The sequence below is a fragment of the Pterocles gutturalis genome, unplaced genomic scaffold (assembly GCF_000699245.1).
Source record: "Pterocles gutturalis isolate BGI_N339 unplaced genomic scaffold, ASM69924v1 scaffold12419, whole genome shotgun sequence".
NCBI classification, from domain to species: Eukaryota; Metazoa; Chordata; class Aves; order Pterocliformes; family Pteroclidae; genus Pterocles; species Pterocles gutturalis.
The window spans coordinates 24462-46954 of record NW_010135950.1 but is presented as its reverse complement, the minus strand read 5'-3'; the positions used below and the strand labels follow the sequence as shown (position 1 = coordinate 46954).

At 37.8% G+C, this 22493-nt stretch overlaps 1 protein-coding gene across 1 annotated transcript in view; it reads right to left on the bottom strand.

The window, feature by feature from the left end:
- The window catches only part of CFAP58 (cilia and flagella associated protein 58), a 60389-nt gene that overhangs the window by 15742 nt on the left and 22154 nt on the right, over nucleotides 1-22493 (bottom strand). Inside the window, exons 9-14 of the mRNA XM_010082114.1 lie at nucleotides 20643-20804; nucleotides 17615-17761; nucleotides 13975-14115; nucleotides 13398-13621; nucleotides 11262-11373; nucleotides 8968-9072 (exon numbers count right to left, since the gene is read on the bottom strand). Of these exons, the coding sequence (XP_010080416.1) occupies nucleotides 8968-9072; nucleotides 11262-11373; nucleotides 13398-13621; nucleotides 13975-14115; nucleotides 17615-17761; nucleotides 20643-20804 (891 nt within the window). The remainder of the gene's footprint in view (nucleotides 1-8967; nucleotides 9073-11261; nucleotides 11374-13397; nucleotides 13622-13974; nucleotides 14116-17614; nucleotides 17762-20642; nucleotides 20805-22493) is intronic.

Genomic DNA, 22493 nt, shown 5'->3' with positions numbered 1-22493 from the left:
CTCCCAGGCTCCCAGTACCACTGTGCTGAGTAAGCCAACACATCTGCTCCTTGCTTTTCAGAAACACCAGGGCTAGACTACAGCACCAGGTTAGAAGCGTGGGAGAAAAGTTGCAATCATAAACCACAGTATACTTTGAGACAACAATCTCTCTCAGGCATGCTAAAATTTATGGACTAGGAGTACATGTATTAGAACACAGGAAACAAATCTATACTTGACATTCATCTATCAAGAATTGTATTTGTGTAATTAAATCAATCTTGCATGATGTGGAGGGATGGCAACTGATGACCCACTAGAATTCTCCTTCAAGCTCAAACTCAAGTAAATATATCAATTCTCCTAAAAAACTTTAAAAAAAGCTTTTGCAGTCATATACATTTGCCACCTATAAACCCTAAGACATTTTTATTCCACCTGCAATTTCCTCATCTTTGTAAATGGCATCTGAATATTTCTGACTACAACACCATTAGAGCAGCTAAAAATAGTGCGGATCCCCAGAAGTTATTATTATATTATATGTTTTATTATTATATGTTTTTCTTCTAATTTCTCAAATAAATTTGCACCTTGCTTCTGTCCAAAACCATTCATCATGAGAAATTTGTTTGTTTACAAAGAATCAGTAAAAATTAAATTCTTACACTAAGAACATCCTTTACCAAAAATATTTTGTTTGATTGCTAAGTAATCTGCTTTGGTTCCCATTTCCCAGTGCCATTTGTACTATTTTTATTGGAAAATTCTTTTCTTGCTCCAAAGAGCAGCTTATTATCTTCACCTGATGAAATTGAAGTGATCAGCACATTTCCTGTTTGTTTTTTCAAAACCCAGTTTAAACAAACAGACCCTAAACAAGAAAAAAAAAAAAAAAAAAAAAAAAAAGGCTGTTTTCCTGGGAAAACTTTATTCTCTTCCATTTGAATTGCAGTATATGTGGGAGGAGGAAAAGCCTGTAAATGTCAGTGTGTTTTTAAGAGAGGTTTATCACGCTGTAAGTTTCTATAGCATAGAACATCTTCTAATTCTAGATGGACTGAGATTAGAAGGGCTAAAATAAACTAATGCACCAAGAAGTGTATTCAGAACACGCAGAAATAGAAACCAGCGCCTTTCTGAGGAGATATAGGGCAAGAACTGAACATCCCTCAAATCCCTATTAAGTTCTTGAGGTTTACACAAAGCTTTCAGGCAGACACTTAGACCCTCAATAGACCTTCACACAGGTGACTCTTTATCTTTCCTGTTTATGAGATGTGATTACTTCTTATATCACAACAGGATTGCATACGAACCCAGGTAAGTTGCACCAAGAATTAACACAATGATTCTACAATTTGCTCAGTGTGAGTGGTTCTATCTTACATACCCTACTGGATACACAATCAGTTTAAAAAAAAAATTAATTGGAAAATAACATCAGTGGCAGAACAAAAGCTACTGCAGAAATTCTAACTGTATGGAGAACTCACTATGCCAGGCATAGAATCAGTAAAAGACACTAATCTTTCAATTTAACACCAATACTAAACACATTTCCACTCAGAAAGTTAAAATCCCCAATCAAAGCCATACTTCAGCAACGAACATTTCATGCACAACAAAAGGAAAATAAAAGGATGGCACAAGAAGGAAAGAACTTGAAAAAGTAGTCCTGAAGGATGACTTGATGCACTAAATACCTCCATATGTCACTTCATACTGCATTGGAGACTCCAGTTCAAATCAGATTCAACACACTGGACTGAAATTAATTTGATGGCACTAACTAAGTAGAATGTCGTGTATCAAAATATTGAGCTGATAATTCAATATTATTTGTTCATCACTAGTTAGAATGGTGTTACAGCCAGAGTTCATGGGAATACATTATTTATACATTATTTTTTTTCATTTGAAAAAAAAGCAGGGATTATCTCCACAGTCCCATTCTAAATAAATTGAGACAACTCTTGCAGTGTACCTTTGACGCACCAGTGCCTAATACTGCATGGCACTGGGAAAGTAAACTTTTTTTTTAATGATTCATACCCAGCCGAAAGCCAAAAAGTAAACATTGGGTCTGAGTACTTACTGTATTTCTCGTTTCTGTATTCCAGTATAAATCCCTTTAAATTCTGACCACCAACTTAGAACTGGAGTCATAAACTCAAATACCACACTTCACCAGGTACTGTTTTCTCTATTTTTCCTTAAGATAGGTAACAACACTTTGTTTTTTATCAGGACAGGAAAACATTTTTCTGTTGGTTTTCCCACGTCAGGAACCATTTGATCAATGGTTAGAAGTTTTGTCAGCTTAGCTTTCTCAGTTAGTGCTGAAATTTCTTTGTGCTGATGTGGCTATGCCAGCTACTGGCTATGCAATTAAGATGGAATTGTACTGGCAAGAGTCTTCTGCCATTCAAGAGCTGGTAGAAGCTAAATCAGAAAAGTGACTTGTTTGCCAGTAGGAACGGTACTTTTAAGCATAGAAAAGGCCTAAAGCTCAATATACTCACCCCTTTAGTTAAGGGCTGAGAGAACCACTAGCTTCAGCCACAAGATAGGGCATTAATCCAGTGCTTCCAGAGGAAGTCAAATCCTCCAGGAAATAGAGATAGAAAAGAGTCAAGTCCTAGCAACGTATAAGAAGCCAAAAAGAAAATTTCCCTTTTCATTTTCAGACAGTAAAATCCCTTCAAAAGGCTGACTTTATACATAAATGATAAAGGAGCAGTAAAGAAAGGATAGTATTTTGGCACTGGATTTTGCAGTTCACCTGTAAGTTTCAGTGCACACAAAGCACTCCCTCAAACTACCCCTGCTAAAATCTCTCTAAAGGTAAGATGACAGAGAAACAATAATGGGCAGGTCAAAAGAGACCTTTAGGGATTCTACACTCATTAGTTTTCTGAAGTGAATTGCAGTTATTTTTATGAAAATAGATAATTCTGCCAAAAAAATCCTGAAATCAGACTGTCTACCCTATATGTAGCGCATAAGTAGGTTATACTCTCAAATCCAAGCAGAATCACTTCTCAGCATCGAAGACATACAAATGCCAAATTTGAGAGTGTAAAGTAAATCTCGGCCATTTTGAAGACATACAGATAATACCTAAAATGAAACTGAACTGGGCCTTAAGAATACCAAAATAAAGGCAGGTAAAAGGATGGTATTCTCCTATTCTCCCTAGCAGGCTGTCTGATGACAATATCTCTTACTTGGCATTTGAGCAGACTTTTCTGCATTACGTGCTGTGTAATGGAAACTACATGAGCACTGTGAGAGCAATGAAGAACCTAGCAGAAGCATGCTTCATGAAACTGCCTGGGAAAGAAATTATTTTCAAGAGGACTAGGCTCTCACGAACAGGGTTGAAAAAAATGATACAAGATTGAAAACCACAGTATTTTAGATAAAAAATGGGCAGAAAATTTTTGTTTAACAAATACATGGAAGGAAATCCCAAAACTCCTCCATTAGCTGGGAGAAAACTTTGATTTCAGTAGTTGCCAGCCTGCATAAACCCACATGGTAACACATTGTTCTAAAGGAGATTTCTTTACGAAACTACAGTACCAGCTCTGAGAAATAAAAATGGTTATGTGTATATTCAGACACTATAGCAACAAGAACCTCAAATTGGATAGAACAGCTTTACTACCAACTTAGCACAAATGAAATAAAACATCTGTGTATTTTGAGTGTTTAGCTAGCTATTGTTACTACTGAATTGAGTCATGTCTCTAATATACTAATTCACACACCACTATAAGAGTGGAGATTATTTTATTCCCTTTTTACTTGATGTGAGGCATGCAAAAGCGAAATAACCCGCCAAAGGTCACAGAGAAAGGCCCTTTCACTTTCTCCTCCCTGTATTTTACAATACCTGAAATGAAACTGCTGATTTATACTGCTCTCTGCTCCTCCTCGTCTCTGTCAGTGGGACCATCCGTTCTTTGGGGAGACTGAAACTTAGCTCAAAACTTGGCTCAATACAAGGACACGTGTGTTAGCTGGCTGTAATCTCTGAGCCAGATATATGAGCTAAACATGTGCTTTGCCCCTGCACTCTTTGAAACTAAGAGCTCAAGATGCTAACAGCCTGGAAGCATCACATTGTGACTGCCCAGTCCTGGTCTTTGATTGTTGACAACTTAAAACAATAGTGATTTTATATATGTATATATACATATACACACATACAGAAGAACAATACTTTCACTACTACATGCAAGGCTTAAATGAGACACATTTGCCTTTGCCTCCCTCCACAAATAATCTTGGTTGCACATCTCTCTTTTATATTTATGAACAATCTTCTGAGTTGACTGACAATAGAGGCAACTAACATATAATATGAATCTTCCTACTGCTGTCCACTCCAGGATGTGCAGCTGAATAAAATTCCACTCAGTCAGACATAAAATCAAATTAGAGGAGTTCACTCGGGAAAGAAAGAACTGAATTTGAAATAAATAAAGCTGTGCATATTCACTTTTAACGGGATAAGTCACTAAAATCACAATAACCTTAATCCTAATGAGGCAATACATCACACTGCAAGTTGAGCACATCACTCTTCAGTATGCAGTAGAGCAGCAGAGCTTCAGTCACGTGAGGGATTTACCCCACATACAAAGAGAGCAAGTATTCTTTTTTTGCAGTTGGGATTTGTTCAGCAGAGCACTTCTGTTTGTTAATAATTATACCTTATGGCTACACAGCACATTTTGTTCATACCACACGTGTTCACAAAGACCTTCACCCATCATTGAAATCCCTTAGTTAACACATATTTCTTCACAAAGCCCTGCAGTATTACTCAATGATTTAGAAAAGAAAGAAAAAATGCTGTAACTTTCAACTGCACAAATTCAGAAGGAAGGTAATGACTCCAAATGGAAGTTGTCTAACCCTGAAGTAACATTTCCTATGTTTGCAAAAATGCCATTGGATTTTTATTGACCGTAAGCATTCAAGACTTTGGTTTTGGATCCGATTTTTAAGAAAGCACTTTTCAGCAGCACAGCAGCTCACAACTGCAAGAATGCCTGAGTTAAAGGGGAAAGTATGACCACCTGCTTTGCAGCTACTGTTCAAAGTCTTAGGATGTCCACACTTATTTGGTATATGAGAGCCGATAGGTTATAACCCAAGATGCTGTGGCTACAGGGCGTAGATAAATCAGAAACAAGAATAGTTTAATAATTTCTATAACATGGGACATCTTTCTATACCTTTATTAAAGTGTTCCACTCTGAAAAGTCATTCTAAAAAAACAACATTCATCATGTTGCATATTCAATACCTCTTTGTAAATGTCTGATACAAAAAAACTGGCCTGCTGACAGCTTAAGAGAGATATTTTTTTATGGTCAAGCTGAGATATTTTTTAGAGTCAAGCTGTGTTCTTCCTGTACCATCAGCAATCAAAATTTTCTGACTGAAATGTAGCGAATCATTCTTTTAATCACATAGCATGGAATGTAGCATGCTTTTACAACTGCATCTTTAAAGAACTAAGAGGTGATAAATATTGAAAAAGCTAATAAAAAGAATATGATCAAATACACATCAGGAGCAGGTCAAGCAAGCAGATGCTTTTCTACACGAATCTACATACTGCGATCCTTACTTAGCAAAAATTTCCATTTGTATATCCGGCTCATCCTGAAACATTGTTCCCTGCATAAACCAGCTTTTATTTAAAAGACCACTTGCAAAAAAAAAAAAAAAAAAAAAAAAAAGAAAAGTAACAATCAGAAGACAATGCATACAATACGAATGGAATTATTTTTTTCCTTATACAAACATTATAGCTCTGCATGAGGATGCAGCAAGGTGAATACCCTACAAATCAAACTGCAGGTTGCTGACACTGGGCTCAACCATTTCCAGACGTGGGCTATTTCTAAATTCCAAAGGTGTTTTTAACACTCAATATTCAATCCATATAGTTTTTTGCACTCCATTTTATTACTACACTTTGATGTAAGGGAATTTAAGTTACATAATATGCACACACAGAAATCAGAAACACATGCTCGCAAGCTTCACCTTCAACAAATATCCTATTTGCCAGCTATGATGGCCACACACGCATAAAAACGGTTCTGTACAGCAAGCAAGAGATTAAGATTGTTTTAAAGCAGATACACACAACAGCTATGCCCTTTTCACAGGGCAAGATGTGGATGAGGGCAACTGGGAGTGAGGAGGTGTGACTTATGCAAGCAAACACAATATGGGGAAAATGAGTAAGTTTGTATCCCTCAGCTCCTGCAGTCTCTGAATACAGGGGATGTTACGCCAACTAGGCACAGACCAAGTCATCAGCAATTCCCCTGATCCTGCAAATGAGCAGAGACTGACTGAACTGAACTGAGCTGATTTCCAGGAGAGACCCACAAAAAAAAAAAGATGTTGAATGCCATTAAGCATGAGGGGATTTACCAGGATTTTTAAAAAGGAAAAATAAAAGAAAGAAAAAGGAATGATCAGACCTTACGGGGGAGCAGTGCCTTGTACACTGGCTGTTATACTGAACAGAGAGCAAACTCACCAAGCAAGACAAACTATATTGAGGGGGAAAAAAATTAAAAATTCCAGAAATGGGGACTAAATTGCTGCTGTTTCTCATAACGGTAAATTACAGTCAGGATCAAACACTATACTCTCTATTGAATAAGGATACACAGCCCAGAAGGGGGCCTGGTGAAGCAACCCTCCTAGTGCATACAGCTCAGCTCCCATCGGAAAGTTAACATTACTGCTCTCTGTTCATTTCCCTCTGCTAGCAGTGCTCCTCAGGCTCACTCCTTCACCAGAGAAGCTTGGAACATGACAGCATCAGTTTCATAAGTTATTAGTGAGCATTTTACTTTAGTATCAGATCACTTCACAAAACAGATATAATCATACCATGTTACGTGTGTACAGGAAAAGCTGTCTAAGAACAATAAAATGACTAATACGAGGTTATCCAGACACTCATCAGAAGAAGCTCAGCTAGTACACTTTGCTTGTGAGCCCGAGGTCAATGACCAGTAGGACATACAGCCCTTTGAGGAAATGAGCTGGGGGATGTCCTCCATCTCTGGTTAGCTCTCCATACTCACACCCTGCTAGAAAGGAGCCTTATTTCAGTCATTGTGGAGGACTCAAAAACACTGGAAACTGGAAGAGGGAAGATTTAGACTAGATACAAGGAAAAAATTCTTTATTGGGATGGTGGTGAGACACTGGAACAGATTGCCCAGGGGAGTTGTGGATGCCCCATCCCTGGAGGTGTTCAAGGCCAGGCTGGATGAGGCTTTGAGCAACCTGGGCTAGTGGAGGGTGTCCCTGCCCATGGCAGGGGGGTTGGAACTAGATGATCTTTGAGGTCCCTTCCAACCCAAACCATTCAATGATTCTATGATTCTATGACTGTGGCAAACCAGAGAAGAGCTCTTGATGGTGAAGCCCTGAACAGAATGTGGAATGTGGTATTTTCGGCCTTTTCTTTACCATCAATCTCACTGAAGGAGTCCATTTCAGCTATGTTGCACAGGAAATTGGTGCCTGAATTAAGGACACAAAGGATCTCATTAACAATTCTAGATACAATAATCAAATTTCATTTATCCGAACTCTGATGTAAATGTAGGAAAATAATTTTTAAAAAAGCAGAGTTGCCACAGGACTGCTGAAAGTCAGAAATCAAAATCAAAAGATTGTGCCAATGGCTAGTATAGTAACATAGGCTCAAATACCTATTATTTCAAAGATTTTCTTAGACAGGCAACTTAATACCTCTATATCTCAGTTCTCCACTTCTAAATAAGGATAACAGCTAAATGGGAGCACACTAAGGATAAGGCAAGATATGCAATAGAAACTATGTCCAAATCCAACAGAATTGCATTTGTGCATGGGTAAAGCACAGCAAATTTGAAGCTATTTTTTGCTACGTTTTGTTTAAGCTAACAAACAATTTCATTGACAGCATTTCAGTGCTATGCAACAAAGATTACATTTTCCCAAGCAAAGGCACAATACACCATCCATTACCTTCAAATGAAATTGCAGATCTATTTTTTCCTATGAAACAATGAAGAAAGAAAGACAAACCCTGCCTTGACAACATGTGCTGAGCTTCTTCTCAAGACAGAAGGAGCTTCAGGTCACATTCTACTCTCTAATGAGTGATATCCAACATAGATATTAAGACTATTAGGGTACTTAAGACCGAGATGTTAAAATCATACATAGAGCTGGCAAACTGTAGCTATCCTTACAGTCACCAGAGAGCAGGAGACAAATTTCCCAGTTTTACACGTATGGTTGAAGACCAAGGACAGCCCTTTTTTGTTATATTCGATAGCAATGTTTGCAGTCCAGGAATATAATCTCTCCTTGATTCTACAACATAAATCTTGTTGGAATCACTGGGGTTAAGGCACATCTGATAAAGTTAAAAAATATAAGCTACCATAAAAAATTACCTTTTGGCAAAGTTCAGCACAAAGACCTTGAAGTCAAACATGGCCCAGACAGTAACATATCTACATCACACAAAATCTGTAGGATTCCTTCTGCCAAAAGCCCAGCTAAGCACAAATGGAATCAAACAAGGATTTTCCTTCATGTACTAGTCATAACAGACATGGTTGAAAGGACAAAAAAGCCTTTCCAAAAATTTAACACTGACTTGAAGACCAATCTATGCCATGAATAAACTAAAGCAAACCTTAAATTTTACTTTCCAGAGCTGTCCAGGTATCAGTAACCAGGATATAAAAATCAAGTAATAATCAGATGCTATTTGTTCTCTTTCAGTGAGTCAGTGCTGCCATCTAAAGCTATCTACGGGGCATGCAGAAATTCAAAGTCATGCATCTAGCATTCAGGAAGCACATCTGAGCAGACAGGGAATGCAGGGTAAGTCAAATGTTAATAAGATACAACAAAGTAATGATGCTGAAGTACCTGAAGGAGCAATTCTTTCTCTATAACTTCACCTGTCTTGGTGATAAGCTGCTTCTGTAGTCTCTGTATTTTCTGAATCAGCTCATAGGTACTTGGGTCACTGGCCTAGACAAAAGCAAAGCAGTCTCATTACAACAAGTTAGTGTTTCTTGCTTGTAAATGAAAACCATAATATCTAAGTGTCCACAAGTGACAAATATAGAAGGGGGGTGGAAGGATGGGGGGTAGCGGTGCTGGAGTTTTTTACATAGCGTTTCTACAAGCAGTCCTGAAACTGGAATCTCTGCCTCTTGAAGATAAGTTGGAGCATGTTCATGTTTAACACTATCAGCCTCATCAACCCTCCTCAAAACAACTAATATAAATAATAGGAGTTCTTCAGTCCTTAAACTCCAAACCAACAAAGATTTGTAGAAACATGTGTATCATTTTTAGCAGAAACTGAAATTGCCCACTGACATATGAAGAGCAATGCAGGTACTTCCCACTGTTTTAAGAACTTTGAACAGTGTCAATTGAGTTTTAAGGAGAGGGAGATTTTGCTCTCAAACCAAAGAGTAACTGCAATACAGTCTTTTAAAACAGGTTGAGAAGTTAAGACCAGGAACTAGTAGATGTCTTTCCTTCTTTATTTTCATTCTTTTGTCACAGATTGCATCTGGAGGAAGCTCTAAGGAGTAAACAAATAATTCTGTGAGAAGCAGCCAGCAAAGCTTACTTTCCCACCACTTTGTATCTTCTTGTTGGATCTTTTAATGAGGAGCAAACTCTGACTGAAGCTTTTCCCCACTCAGAGATTCACAACACCTCTTTCCCACATGTTTTCTCCTTTCTCATGTGGTGTCTCTGGTGGCTCATAAGGATTAAACTCACGCTGCAGCAAAGGCTCCAATAAAGTCCCGCTCTCCGCATATTTGTTTGAGCTTATAAGGAACTTTGTATCTCATGGCTCTTAATCTTTTGTCTGATTTTATCTAAATTGACTAATCAGTTCAAGTGTAACTGGGGCACTAACAGAGATACGCATGCAGTACTCACAACACAACATCACTTCCTAAGAAACCAGGCTAAAAAGTAATGCAGTCCCAATGATCCCCTCGGTCCTTGATTTTTTTATAGCACTGCCCAAACATGGCGCCAATTTTTGACAAGTGTAGTGATATGTGGGTGTTTGTTCATTAGGAATTGAAGCAAAACCCCATCGGGATTATTTCATATGGATCTTGCCATCTGCTGGACTTTCTGCGTTCCAAATACAAACCAGTAACCTGGAATGGAACAACGTTGTTTTCCATTATCAATCTATTCATACATTCATTTTCCCAAAATTGGATGTTTTGACTGGCCTGATTTTTCTTTGTTAAAAGGTGCTGCTGGATATTGCACCTAGATGTCCTTAAACTAGTTCAGCATCCTGAATTTTATCTCCCTTCCATGAGAAAAGCTAAGCACACTGTTCAGCTTCAGCTCAGCATGGAAAGATCAGAAATTAACTATCATGCTGGTAAGCACAGCCAAAATATTCAGCTTTGCTTCTGTAGGGGCTGGCATGTTACCGCTCATTATTAGAGCAGCTAAGCAACCTAGCCTGGCATCAGATCAGAGATCCATGCAACAGAGAAATCTCAGCTGGCTTTGACTGACTTCAAAAATATCCAGTGATGCCAAATGACGTTTATATATTTGGTCTGTTGCTTGACAGGTTTTTTGTTTTTCCCCTTCATTTTGCAGGTTCGAATAGTGTGAAAATTTAGATTTGCTGTTTACATAACTCTTGAACTCACATTACCCGGAATGGCTATCTTTGGGGCACCCCCACTGTTTGTGTGGAGGCCTCTTCCTTTTCTCACAGATGTAATTTACCTGCTGACTTCATGTCTGTCCATTCCCCAATCTACCTGTTCCATGACACTTTATAATCCTGTCTTTCTTCTCATAGACATTTCTCTAATTGGTGAGGGTAGGATTGTATCTTCCCCATATCCTCTTTCTCATCATCCATGTTCAAGAATCACCTCCTTCTAAATTCACCTTATGCATTCTTCTTCCCTTTAGCATTTGACTGGCTCTTTACAAATCCCTCAGCAACTTTTCATTGAGAAAATGACGTAAAATAACACTGATTGCATTGTGCAAGGAAACCATTCAGCAGTTAACCATTCCACTGGCACTATGGAAATTTCAGGCTGCCTGTCCCTCCAAGTAATTTGCATAACAGTAAACTAAATTGGCTTTGTGCTGTGTCACTGATTTGGTAATACATGCTTTGGGAACTTGAAATGCTGAGACATCACCTCTAATTTTCTCCATCTGTGAACATTCAAGGGATTCTCCAGTTCTCCTTCCAAAACCTTGCACCGAGTCCGTTCCCTTAATAGTTCCTTCTGCAGGTGATGAACCTCGTGTCTTAAGACCAGCATAAAACAAAAAGAAAGAAAACCACACCAAAACCACATCAATGTGACCAAGGCACTAATAAACATTAACATGAACAAACCATTCTCCCATGTACTACAGAACTGGTGATTAATAATCAACATCGATTCTGTTATACAGGTGGAACTATAAGATAACACAGTTAGAAGACCTCTTCACTCACTTTGGTAAGAACGGCTCTAAAAAGGGACTTTTCATCAATTCCTGGGGCATCTACTCCACAGCCTACTGGATCTCACTGCCCACATCTTCCCACATACATTAAGGCCAGAAGGACAGTTAATTCATCTAGAGTAACCTACAAATCAGTTATGGAGTCATACCCAGTTACCCTTGTATTGAATCTGACAGCTTGTGTTTGAAACGTTTTAAATCTGCATGGCTCACACAATCCAGTAAATAAAACACACTCTGGGACCTAAGTATGATGGACACTGTTCTTTAGAGAACCCAACTTTGATTTCTTTTACACTTACTACCTCCTCTCAAGGAATTTCAGGGGTGATTTGTTGCTGAATTTAAAATTAATTGAGCGCTCCCATGATGCTTTGACAACTACACTCCTATGTGGGGATGGGGGGCATAGAGGGGCAAGAAAAAAAAGGCACCTTCTGCAATGGTCCAACCCTTATCACTTTGGTGGGAGGATCCTGTAAGTTCTCCAAGAAAAAAGGGGATGGAGGATCACCATGTGCCTGCTCCCCCAACTCAGTCTTTTCCTACTAAGCTCAGAGTTGCATTTAGCTCACTAGAGAGGAAATGGCCTTTTTTTAACTGTGAGGTTGGACAAGGTTATGGAAAAGGGAAGAAACCACATCTCCAATTGGCAAATCCAGAAAGCTAATTAGCAGCCCAAGTGATAAATGGGAGTCTTTCGACAGGCAGTTTTCATTATGGTTTTGGACTTCATTAAAGTATGTGATTGCTGCTGCAGTTAGCAAAAATTGATCCACCCATCATGGCATGCATGGCACTACATTTCAATACCCTCCCTGAGTTTCAATACAGTAACAGGCTTTCAGTTGAATCCATTTGGGCAGCAAGTTCAAATCCTATTCCTGTCTGCAGTCAGTCGATGAAAATTGCAATTGCTAATGTTTTGTGCCCAGTTCTCTTTTCTGTTACACCAAATGAAACTGGCATAATTCCACTGGAGTCAATGAGAATTACCATGGATTGAAGTTAATCTGCTCCAGTGAAAGCCATGGAATTATACTGATACAGTTAAGCTAAAGATCTCACCCAAAACTGGGAATTAGTATGTATAGAATTAGTATGACAGTTACTAGCTGACAACATAGCTGCCTCTCCTAACAAACCAAGACTGATTCTATAGCAAATGAGAATAGTTTCCCATCAGCAAAGAATACACATCAAATTCTGGAAGGTTATAAAAAAGAAGGGACGCATTAAGCCAAAGGAGGAGACAAATCAGGCTGGGGCTATTAAACTTCTATTATAAAGAAACACAACCTTCAATGAAAATTTAACTAAATCTTTCTCAGAGAGCAAGTCTACATATAAATCTGGAAGGAGAGAGCTCTGAAAATGTGCAGGGGTATGGTATAAATATGTCAAATGTTTCCCATCCTCTGTGGATTGCCTAATATAAAGCAGTTTCACTAATCTGGGCCTTGGGTACCACTAAGTAGCTCACTGAACTATGAACACTCATTCTGCTGCTGTCTGTCAAGCTTATTCTGTAGGCAGTAACTCACAGTACAAGGGGAAATACAGAAACTATTTCAACTTTGGCCAAGATGTCTTTTTTCCTCCTTTCCTCCTTCTTAGAGTTTAATTTTCTTGATTGCTGATAAGGTGTTTTGTGAATATAATCCAGCCTGTGTTTGAGGTAAAACCAAACAATCTCCTCCTCCAAGGTATAATGTTTGTTGATACAAATCTTTACCATTCATAATAAAAGATATTTTCTGTCTCAAACACAGAATCATGGACGCAGTCACTATGAAAACATATTCAATCAGTTTTTCTACCTGAGCTCCTCCACATTAGCCACAGTCTTGCCAAGTATCCCCTTCTCACGTCGAAGTTTTTTGATCTCCATCTTGAGAAGTCGGATGTCCTCCATTCTCTGTCGGTATTGGGTTTCACCCTTGTTTAAGATGGACTGCTGGATTTTTATCTTTTCATAGAGCAGAGCCACTTCATCATTGCGCCGTACTAGCTGGGACCCTAGGATATCTCTCTCGTTGATAACCTAAGGATGCACAGCAAAGCAATAATCTCAGTTACAGTTCAGTTTCTCAGTACAATCCCAAAGTATCGTGACTGCATTTGCACCAGTCAAAATCACGTGCATTAAGAGGGTTCACTGTTATTAATGAAAGAAATATGACAAGGGCCTAATATTTTCCCCAGGGCTCAGTCGCCTGAATAGTATAAACTATGCAACCCGTTCACTTCAGTGTCTTAACATTTTTGTTTCAACAGCACTATAAAGCTTTAGTAGTACCACATTTACAGTAGCTGAGGATCTTGATCTTAAAAATACACTGGACAAATGAGGAAACAGAAGCAGTGTGTTTGAAAAGCCAAATTAGAGATTCCTACCCGATCATATTCCTTCTTCTGCTTCAGCCTCTCAGCATCAGCTTCAACAATGATTTTTAGGAGTTTTTGTTCTTCTGCCTCCTGATTTTCTATAAAGCGTTTGGTTTCCAGAGCCTGCTTTTTCATATTAAGCAGTTCAGCCTGATGGAGTCAAAGAATATAGGTAAACTATGCTTAGTAACAGCTTCCCACTACATAAACCTGAGATTAAGAGTTCGGATTTTAATAAAATCTCATACGCTGTTTTAGTTTTCTGAGAGGTACATACTTTGTTAGTTTTTGAGAACAAATCACCAAGACAAGCAATCATGAAGACCCATAAAGAAATGTTGTGAAGAGTATTTTAATATTGTGTTATACACAACAGAAATTTGTATGGATTTTTATCTGTGAGAATGGTTCACATTGTAATTCAGAGGCATCTCATTCAATAAAAATTTTTTTAAAAATTAAATAGGTCATATTTAGAAAGCTTTTCAATTGAGTTGTTATGTTATGAAAATCTAGCAGACATAAACTCAAAGCCAAGCTGGAATGTGAGAAAGGATAGCTCACCTTGCTGGAAAAGGCAACAATCTATGTTATGTAATACAAATTCGCATCAGCTTGTGACAGCCAGAATTTGTGGAAAAGACGGCAACCAGGCACGGAAGAGCAAAATCAAAGAGCTTTAGCTTTTTTTTAGTGGATGTGTAGATGAGGAAGACTGGGAAAAGAGGGCCTGTCCCTAAGCACAGAAGTAATGTATTGTTACAGTGACTGCACACCACTAACAAAGTACCACTGGAATCTGCCCAATAATTCCAATAATTCTATCCTATTATAATGAACTCTATAATTCAAGGCATCCATGTTGATAAAAACTAATAAGGTCTTCTTGGATTATTAGAAATTTCTATCATAGGTAGACAATTAGTTAGAGCCAAGATGGAACTAGCTGACTACAGTCCATTGTCACAGATACAAAAAATTTCAAGCCTTGACTCAAAGACTTTGTCACAAATCTGCCCCTTATAAAGGATGGTGTTGAAGCTGTCTTCAGAAAGAGCATCATCCAAAGCTGAAAGAATGAGGCTGTGATGAAGGCTGCACCTGCAAAAATATTGATTTAAGACAGAAAGAGTTCCATCATCATAATAAAATAGCTTGTTCCATTCTTATTTTCTTTAATAAAATTCTAATTTTCCCATACGTGCAACACTCATATCTCTCTTACTCAGTGTTAGATGTTCATCAGAATCCATCAGCCGAATAAAAATGCAAGCCAATTCATACTGAAATGCAATCAATGCTGTGCAAAAACTGTCTACAAATGTAAAACTGCTCATGTGTTTGGCATTGCTGGATAATATTTTTTTAATATATCAAAATTCTATGTTCTCCTTATGTCAGAAAAAATATGACTTGCAAACAAGAAGTAGTATTAGATGTTGGCAGCAAACATTCATATAAACAAATTTCCTCAGTGGAATGCACAAAGTTTAAAAAATCTAAAGTTCCTCGTACAGTAAAGAACATAAATATTCTAAGCTACACAAAGGCTCCACAAGCTAACGGGACTTTCAATTAGTTTAAATATGCTAAAAACTACAATATGAGGGCTTGTGTGCATTAGGTAAGAGAAAGGGAAATAAATAAATATGGTCACTGTGCAAGCAGAAAAATGGTCAGGTCTGAAACTGCTGTAAATCAGCACAGTTCATTTGAAGTTGGTTCAGAGAGTTTGTAAGAACGGAAGGACAGTCAGCAAGAAAGAGGAATTTATATGGAACCTATGCCAACATCTCAAACCAGATTCAAACCAAATTCATGTTTAGATTGTGAAATATTAGGTAAGTGGAGAGGGTTTTTTTTATTTGTTCTAGATGAAAACATGAATTTTATAAAAGGCATAACTGGGGCTGTACATAGATTGTTGAAACAACAAATCAGAGGTTTTACATCCAGACTTCTAGAAAATGCTGAAAAAAAAATAACATGCATGAATGTCTACAAAAATATACAAAAGCATTTGACAGCAGCTCAGACATGAGGGCCACAGTTCTTACAGCTTTCAGATATATATATTTCAGCATTCAGATGCTTTGTCAAACCAGTATGATTCAGAAGCCTGTATGAAGGCCAACTGAAACCAAAAGATGGCATTGTGCTGGCTTTAATGGAGCTTGGATCAGGCATCCTCTGTTTCATTTACCATGATTATATATTTTTAAGACCTTTATGCCAGCTGAGGCAAGCATAAATCCAATGTCTGTATAATCTCATTCCTATGAATCTCAGTCCTCAATGCTTTAGTGCGTTCTTACACTGATTTCCCAGGAACAGCTTGCTTCCTTCACATCAGCGCAAACAGGACAAACTGGAGCTGGCTTGCTACACAAATAATTGGGTTCTTTTGTGCCTGTGTCAATCAGTTCCCTCTTTGAATTCTCCTCTGCTTTAGTATTCAGCAGAGACACTCGGGTAGAAGACCACAATGCCCTGAAGCTAGTCAGTAATGTGATTTCAGCGTATGGACATACTTGCTAGTGAATAATTGAGTGGGTAAACCATGCAGCAATCATATGTTTGTCAAATGGATGGCAGACAGTTCTGAGGTGATGAGACAGAATTGGGGACTAGTTACAGCAGAAAGCTGCACACACAGGAAATGAGGCACTGTTTGACTTCTCCATCACTGATAGAACAACTCTGAGACAGATCAGGTACAAGAACACAAATCCATCACCTTCTTACAAAGCTCTATTGACATCTTGTCATAACTGTAATGTGCTGAGAGGGGCTGAAAACTCAAGAAGTCATTGCAGCATAGCAATAAACTGACAAAAAAAAAACAACAAAAAAACACTGTGGAAAGTGGCAGGGGACTTTTGTTTTTTCGGGGTGTTGTTTGCTTCCTGGTTTTGGTTTTTTTCCAGTGCTTAGTGAAGAGAAAAAATACGCTGCTGTGGACAGTAACTCCTTAAATCTTTTGAGAGTGCAGCAAATTGGGTTGAGATATCACCACAAATCTAATAGCTTATGTAAGGATGGACTGCAGCCAGTGCTGAAAAGAACCAGAGCTTCAAGCTCAGATTTCCTTTGATTTAAAACAGATTCTTGCTGCTTTATACCACAATATTAAAACAACTTTCTGTGCAGAGGGACCTGCGAAAAGGTACTGCCTAACTCCCAGAAGACTAATGCTTGCTAGTCACACAGAAATTTAAGATTGTGAAGTGTAATATAATGGGGTTTGCACTTTAAAACAGCAGAGAGAAAAAAGTTTTTGAAAATAAAAACTTGAATTATAAGGGTCTATACTAAAAATTTGCTAGAATCAGGCTATCCCCAAAATCCACATTTCTGCAAGCAAAATGAACTTTTTAGTAAAAATGCTCAGTCATCAAGAGATTTAAAGCTTCCAACAGACAACCCAGGATCTTTCTGATTATAATTATAGGCAGAGATTAAATTTGTCAGGTACATGGAAGATTTGTGTAACTAATACCTCTAAAGGGTACTGAGATCTTGGTGCTTCAATTACAGAATAGTTTATTAAAATACAGCAAAAAACCTACCACAGACCAGGAACATGATGCAGTCTGTGAAATTATGGAAACCACCCTCTGCACGAAAGTGTATAGGTTAAGGCTCTTACTTTTAATATTTCCTTCTCCTTTTCTGTTTGCTGATGGTCTAGATGTGCTTTCACAAGGGCCGCTTCCTTGTCTGCAATCTCCTCTTTCAGCTGATCCACCTGATGTGTCAGAGTTTTCAGTTTCGTCTTCATTTCTGCTATCTCACCCTAATAGGACAGGAAATGCGATCACAAAAAGGGATCAAAAAGAGCAATTCTGTTCTTGGGAGTTCAGGCTATTTTTATGTTGGAAAACATAACCACAGTGCTTGAGAGGAAATCTGTTGTATGTACCACAAGACATTATTTTTTAATCCAAAAAAACCAAAACAAAACAGTTTCACTAAATGACAGGTTTTTTTTGTTTATGCCAGCACGACATTGCAGTAAAAAAGCCTTTAAAAGATACATTGGCAAAAATAATTATCATCAATTATGAGTATAATAAGCCATTTAATTTAACGTGCTGGGCACAGGGTAAGACTTAGCAGTCAATCCAAATTAACAAGATTGTGATCCTACCCAATTGTTTTCATGCTTCTAGTAATGTGTTTTTCAACAAGGTTTCATGCAGTTGGGCACAAATGAACATACACCCAGGAGGAAGATACCTATATGCCTGCAAGGGAGTATAAGAAATGCTTATCTCCATTTTTCCTGTGTGCTAGCTTGCACATAGGTGCAAGGGGAAAAAGAGCATGCTCAGAGACTGAGAAGTCCTTGGTATGAGAATATTTAGCAAATATTTTAAGCTCAAAACAAAGAGCAAAAAGCCTGGGAGGACTGCAGAGAGATCGGGTCACTAGGACTACTTCTACTCGCCTGCCCGTACAAATTAAGACACTGTTCCAACTCATTGCAGTGATGGCACATGTTCTGACATGAAATGGAAGCCACTTCACGGAGAAGACATCATAACCTTTCATGTGAATATATCCTGTTTCAGTACAAAACCAGGGTAGCTTAGAGCTCTTTCAGCACTGCCCACCACAGGTGTGGATTTATTTGACAAATGAGTGATGTTTTCTTGCATAAAATGCTTAAAATAGTTAAGCAAGATCTTGAGTCACGGCAGTCTTCACAAACAGTACAGAGAAAGTACCGATTAGTAGTTTGACAGTCCTCAAAAACAAAATCTGTGGATTCCCCACTTAGCTGGCAAATTAAATGAACAAGAAATAGATGTAGCAATATGCCACTAGGCCTACCTGTCTGCATGTTCAGTCACTCCTGTGAATGTAAAAGTCATATTAAAAGCTGTCTTTGCTAAGTAGCCTATAAATCTCTTCAATACTGTAAAAGATGAGAGAGGTTTAAAATCTGGTGCCCAGACATACACTCAAATACATTCCTAATTCTGTATTTACTGAAGAACAGTAAGAACACACAATTTTTGCAAACAGGACTCCTAATCAACTTGCTTAAACAAATGAGCTCCTAACACCAAAAGAAACCCCAAGGATGAAAGTATCAGATATTTATCTCATATTAACAGATTGCTAGCATGTCTTTTCCAAGAGATTTTACTGAGCTGAAGATTATGGTACTCTGGAGACCACTAGCAAGGTGAGCAACAGGGGATCTTTCCACATTAAACAATCCAAAATACTTATACCTAGCTTTATCTAAACAAGCTTGTGCAAATTTGTTTTTCCTTCCCAATAGGAAAAAGAATTTACCATGATTTTTAACACAACCCTCTTTTATGGTGTTTGGTTTTTTTTTTTTCCTTTCATGGCTGGCTGATGTATTGCTGAACTATGAATCGCTATTTTTTCACTACTACACATAATATTGCCTTGGCCAAAAGAACTTTTGGGGTCACCTGTCTTCTCACACAGGACTTGCTAGAAGACTTTTATGGTAAGCTCCTAACAACTGGAACCATGACCAGATTTGTGTATGCCACCATATAACATTCAAAACCTGAAAAGGCTGATGAGTTCATCATTGCTTCATTTTGCTACTCAGACATAGCTGCCAGCTCTTTAGAAGTAAACAAATTTATGTTGTACATTAAAAAAAAACCATCAGTGTTGCAATATTTCACCCTTATTTCTGCTGAGAGATTTTTTTGGAAGCACTGAGAATCCCAAGACCACGTCCACTGATGAGAGGCAGACAAAGGTCAAGCAAAGTGTCCTACATAATGGTTCATCCCTAATCAAATTCAGCACACAGTTGGATAAGAACTTGGACAGTTCATTCCCACCTGCTTCTCAAGCAAAACACCTACCTTTTCAAACCAGAGTATAAATTTGTAATCTACTATATATGTTTATGTTATAAATCCTTATTCTGAAATAATCCAAGGCTGTAAATCACAGCTATCCAAGGTCCCAATCTCTGCCAACTGCAATAGGTTTTGTCTAGTATTTTAGATGTTTACATCAGAATAAGGGTATCCTTAAGTGATTTGTTCTCTTCCTCTAACATTGTTAGTGAGATCCCCAAGGAAGAGATATGAATGAAGAGAATTATTATTTGAGGAAAATTACACTCCCTGAAAGGAACAAGCGAGGTGGAAGAGTTGAGTTCTGTCAGAAAATTCCAATTCATCTGGGAAAGTGTTCCCTCTGCTTTCTAAGTCATGATTCACAGTAACATGTATATGCATTCAGGGCTAAGGAGGCAATCTTATTCCCCTTATACCCTATTTCCTATACATGCAGACAACTCCTAAAGGGACAGAACAGAGTGGAGCCAGGATGGAAAGGAAAAAGTTTCTTCTCTGATAGCGTTTTGTGATTCCATAGCTCCAGTGTACCGTGATTTTATGCATAGTTTGAAGCAGAGATATTGCTGCATGATGACTATGAATTCCTATTTCCAGTACACATACAAACTCTCCAGATAAATTGTCAGGGACCTAAAACATTAATTTCCCCAAAACACAATGAATGAAGAAACCACTTCTGCCTTTTACCCAGTGAGCTTTCCTTTCAATAAATTAAAATTATATAACAAAAAAAAAAACCCAAACAAAAATAAAAAAACAAACAAAAAAACATGAGCAGAGAGAAGCACAAGGGAAAACGTATCTTTCTACCTTAGCTTCAATCAGATTTTTACTGTGCAGGTTCCTCTCTGTTCTCACAGTTTCACAGAGGTTTTGTTGCTGTTTCAATTTAATCGCAGACTCTTCTATTTTCTTCTCATAGTCACAGATCTGCATTTCCCGTGTTTCAATATCTTTCAGGTGCTGGAGGACCTGGAGCAGAAAGAAGGAAGTGAACACAATTAGACCATAATTATAAGAATGGGGCAGAATTTGTGATTTTCTTCTAAGATGACAAGTTCAAATCCCTGTGATAAGAAGTTTTAGCTACAGCTAAAAATCACTTCAGTCCAAGTACAAGTTTAACCTTTCTGGATCGCTTATGATGTGTGAGAACATTTTATTTTAATCTGATATCATATTATTTTAATCTGATATCAAGACTAAAACTTATAGATGTGCACATATTTAATTTAAAAACAAGCTACTGAAAATATTGCCACTGAGCAGGTTCAACAAAATCAACATAAACAGCTTTCATCAAGAATAGCTTTAGGTTATTTATAGAGCAAAGCTAGACTTTGTATGTTGTTTTGGATGTCAGCTGCATGATAAGATGAATAAAAACACATCTGTTTTTCCAAGAAGCCCAGAAAAGCCAACTTTTCTTTAATGAACACATGATCACAAACTGTTGATGATCACAAACTGTTGATATATAATTACAACAATAAGAAAGTCAGTTAATGTAACTTACACTTGATCTAAATAAGCAGGTAATCACAATTAGTTGCTCCTATGAAGGATTAGAAATAATGATGTGAAGATTACCTAAACAGAACGGAGTATGGTAGACTGTTGAAAGATGATTCCATGCAGTATCAATAAATGAAAATATAAAATTTTATAGACACTTTTATTAAACAGTTACCACCATAACAATACATAAGAATTACTATGTTAAAGGAACAAAAATATAAACAGTTCCTAATCATCATGATGGGCTACCTAATTATTTTTTTAAAATGTAAGAACCGTCCTCCTGCTGTACAAAGTTGAAAAACAAGTGGCACAAACAAGCAGTATTAAAATGGAATCCAGCATTACAAAGAAAGAAGATTAAAAGAAGTAGAAAGAAAACTAAGGAGTGCAAGCATCAAGAACATAATTTTACACAGTCACTGCCCGGGGAAGAAATCCCTGCCACCCTTAAAGCCAGGAAAAAAATCAAGCACTAAGGAAAAAGTTGAGGAATCACACGGACAAAATCCAGGAGAGAAGTTCATTTACAACTACATTTCATACCCAGGTCTCTTTACTGTTTTTGAAGGCAGCAGTTTGAGATAAGATTTATGTTCCTATGTCAAAGTATAAGAATAAAAAAAAAAATGTTTACATCAAACAGTCAATAATTGCAAAGTTTGTGCTCAACAATGCTGTCCCTTGCTTAGCAGTAAAGCCTTGTGAGGTCTAACTATGACACAGGAGCTTAATTAATTGACCATTCTACCAGGTACCTCCAACCAACTTTGAAGACAGGGGACAGCTAAATATAGAAAATTTTATTACAATTTTAGGAATACAATTACAGCACATTGGTAGCTAACTGCAGAGGACCCCCGGAACTGCTTACAGTGCAATATAAAAACACAGTCCCAGTTTATAACCTACTCTTGCCTTTTCCTTTTCTGTTAAAACAACCTGCCAATAGTAATAGCAGGGAGAAAAAAAATCAATAAGGCATGTTTTCTATCTGCACCACAGTGATCATAGGCTGGAGCAAGATTTGAAAGTAGGTCACTGCATTTGTAAGACTTTCACTTGGTTTTTGGTACAATATAAGTGCAATAAGCTTGTGGACTAAGTTTTCTGAGTTATGCTCAGAGGCTGGATACTGACTGG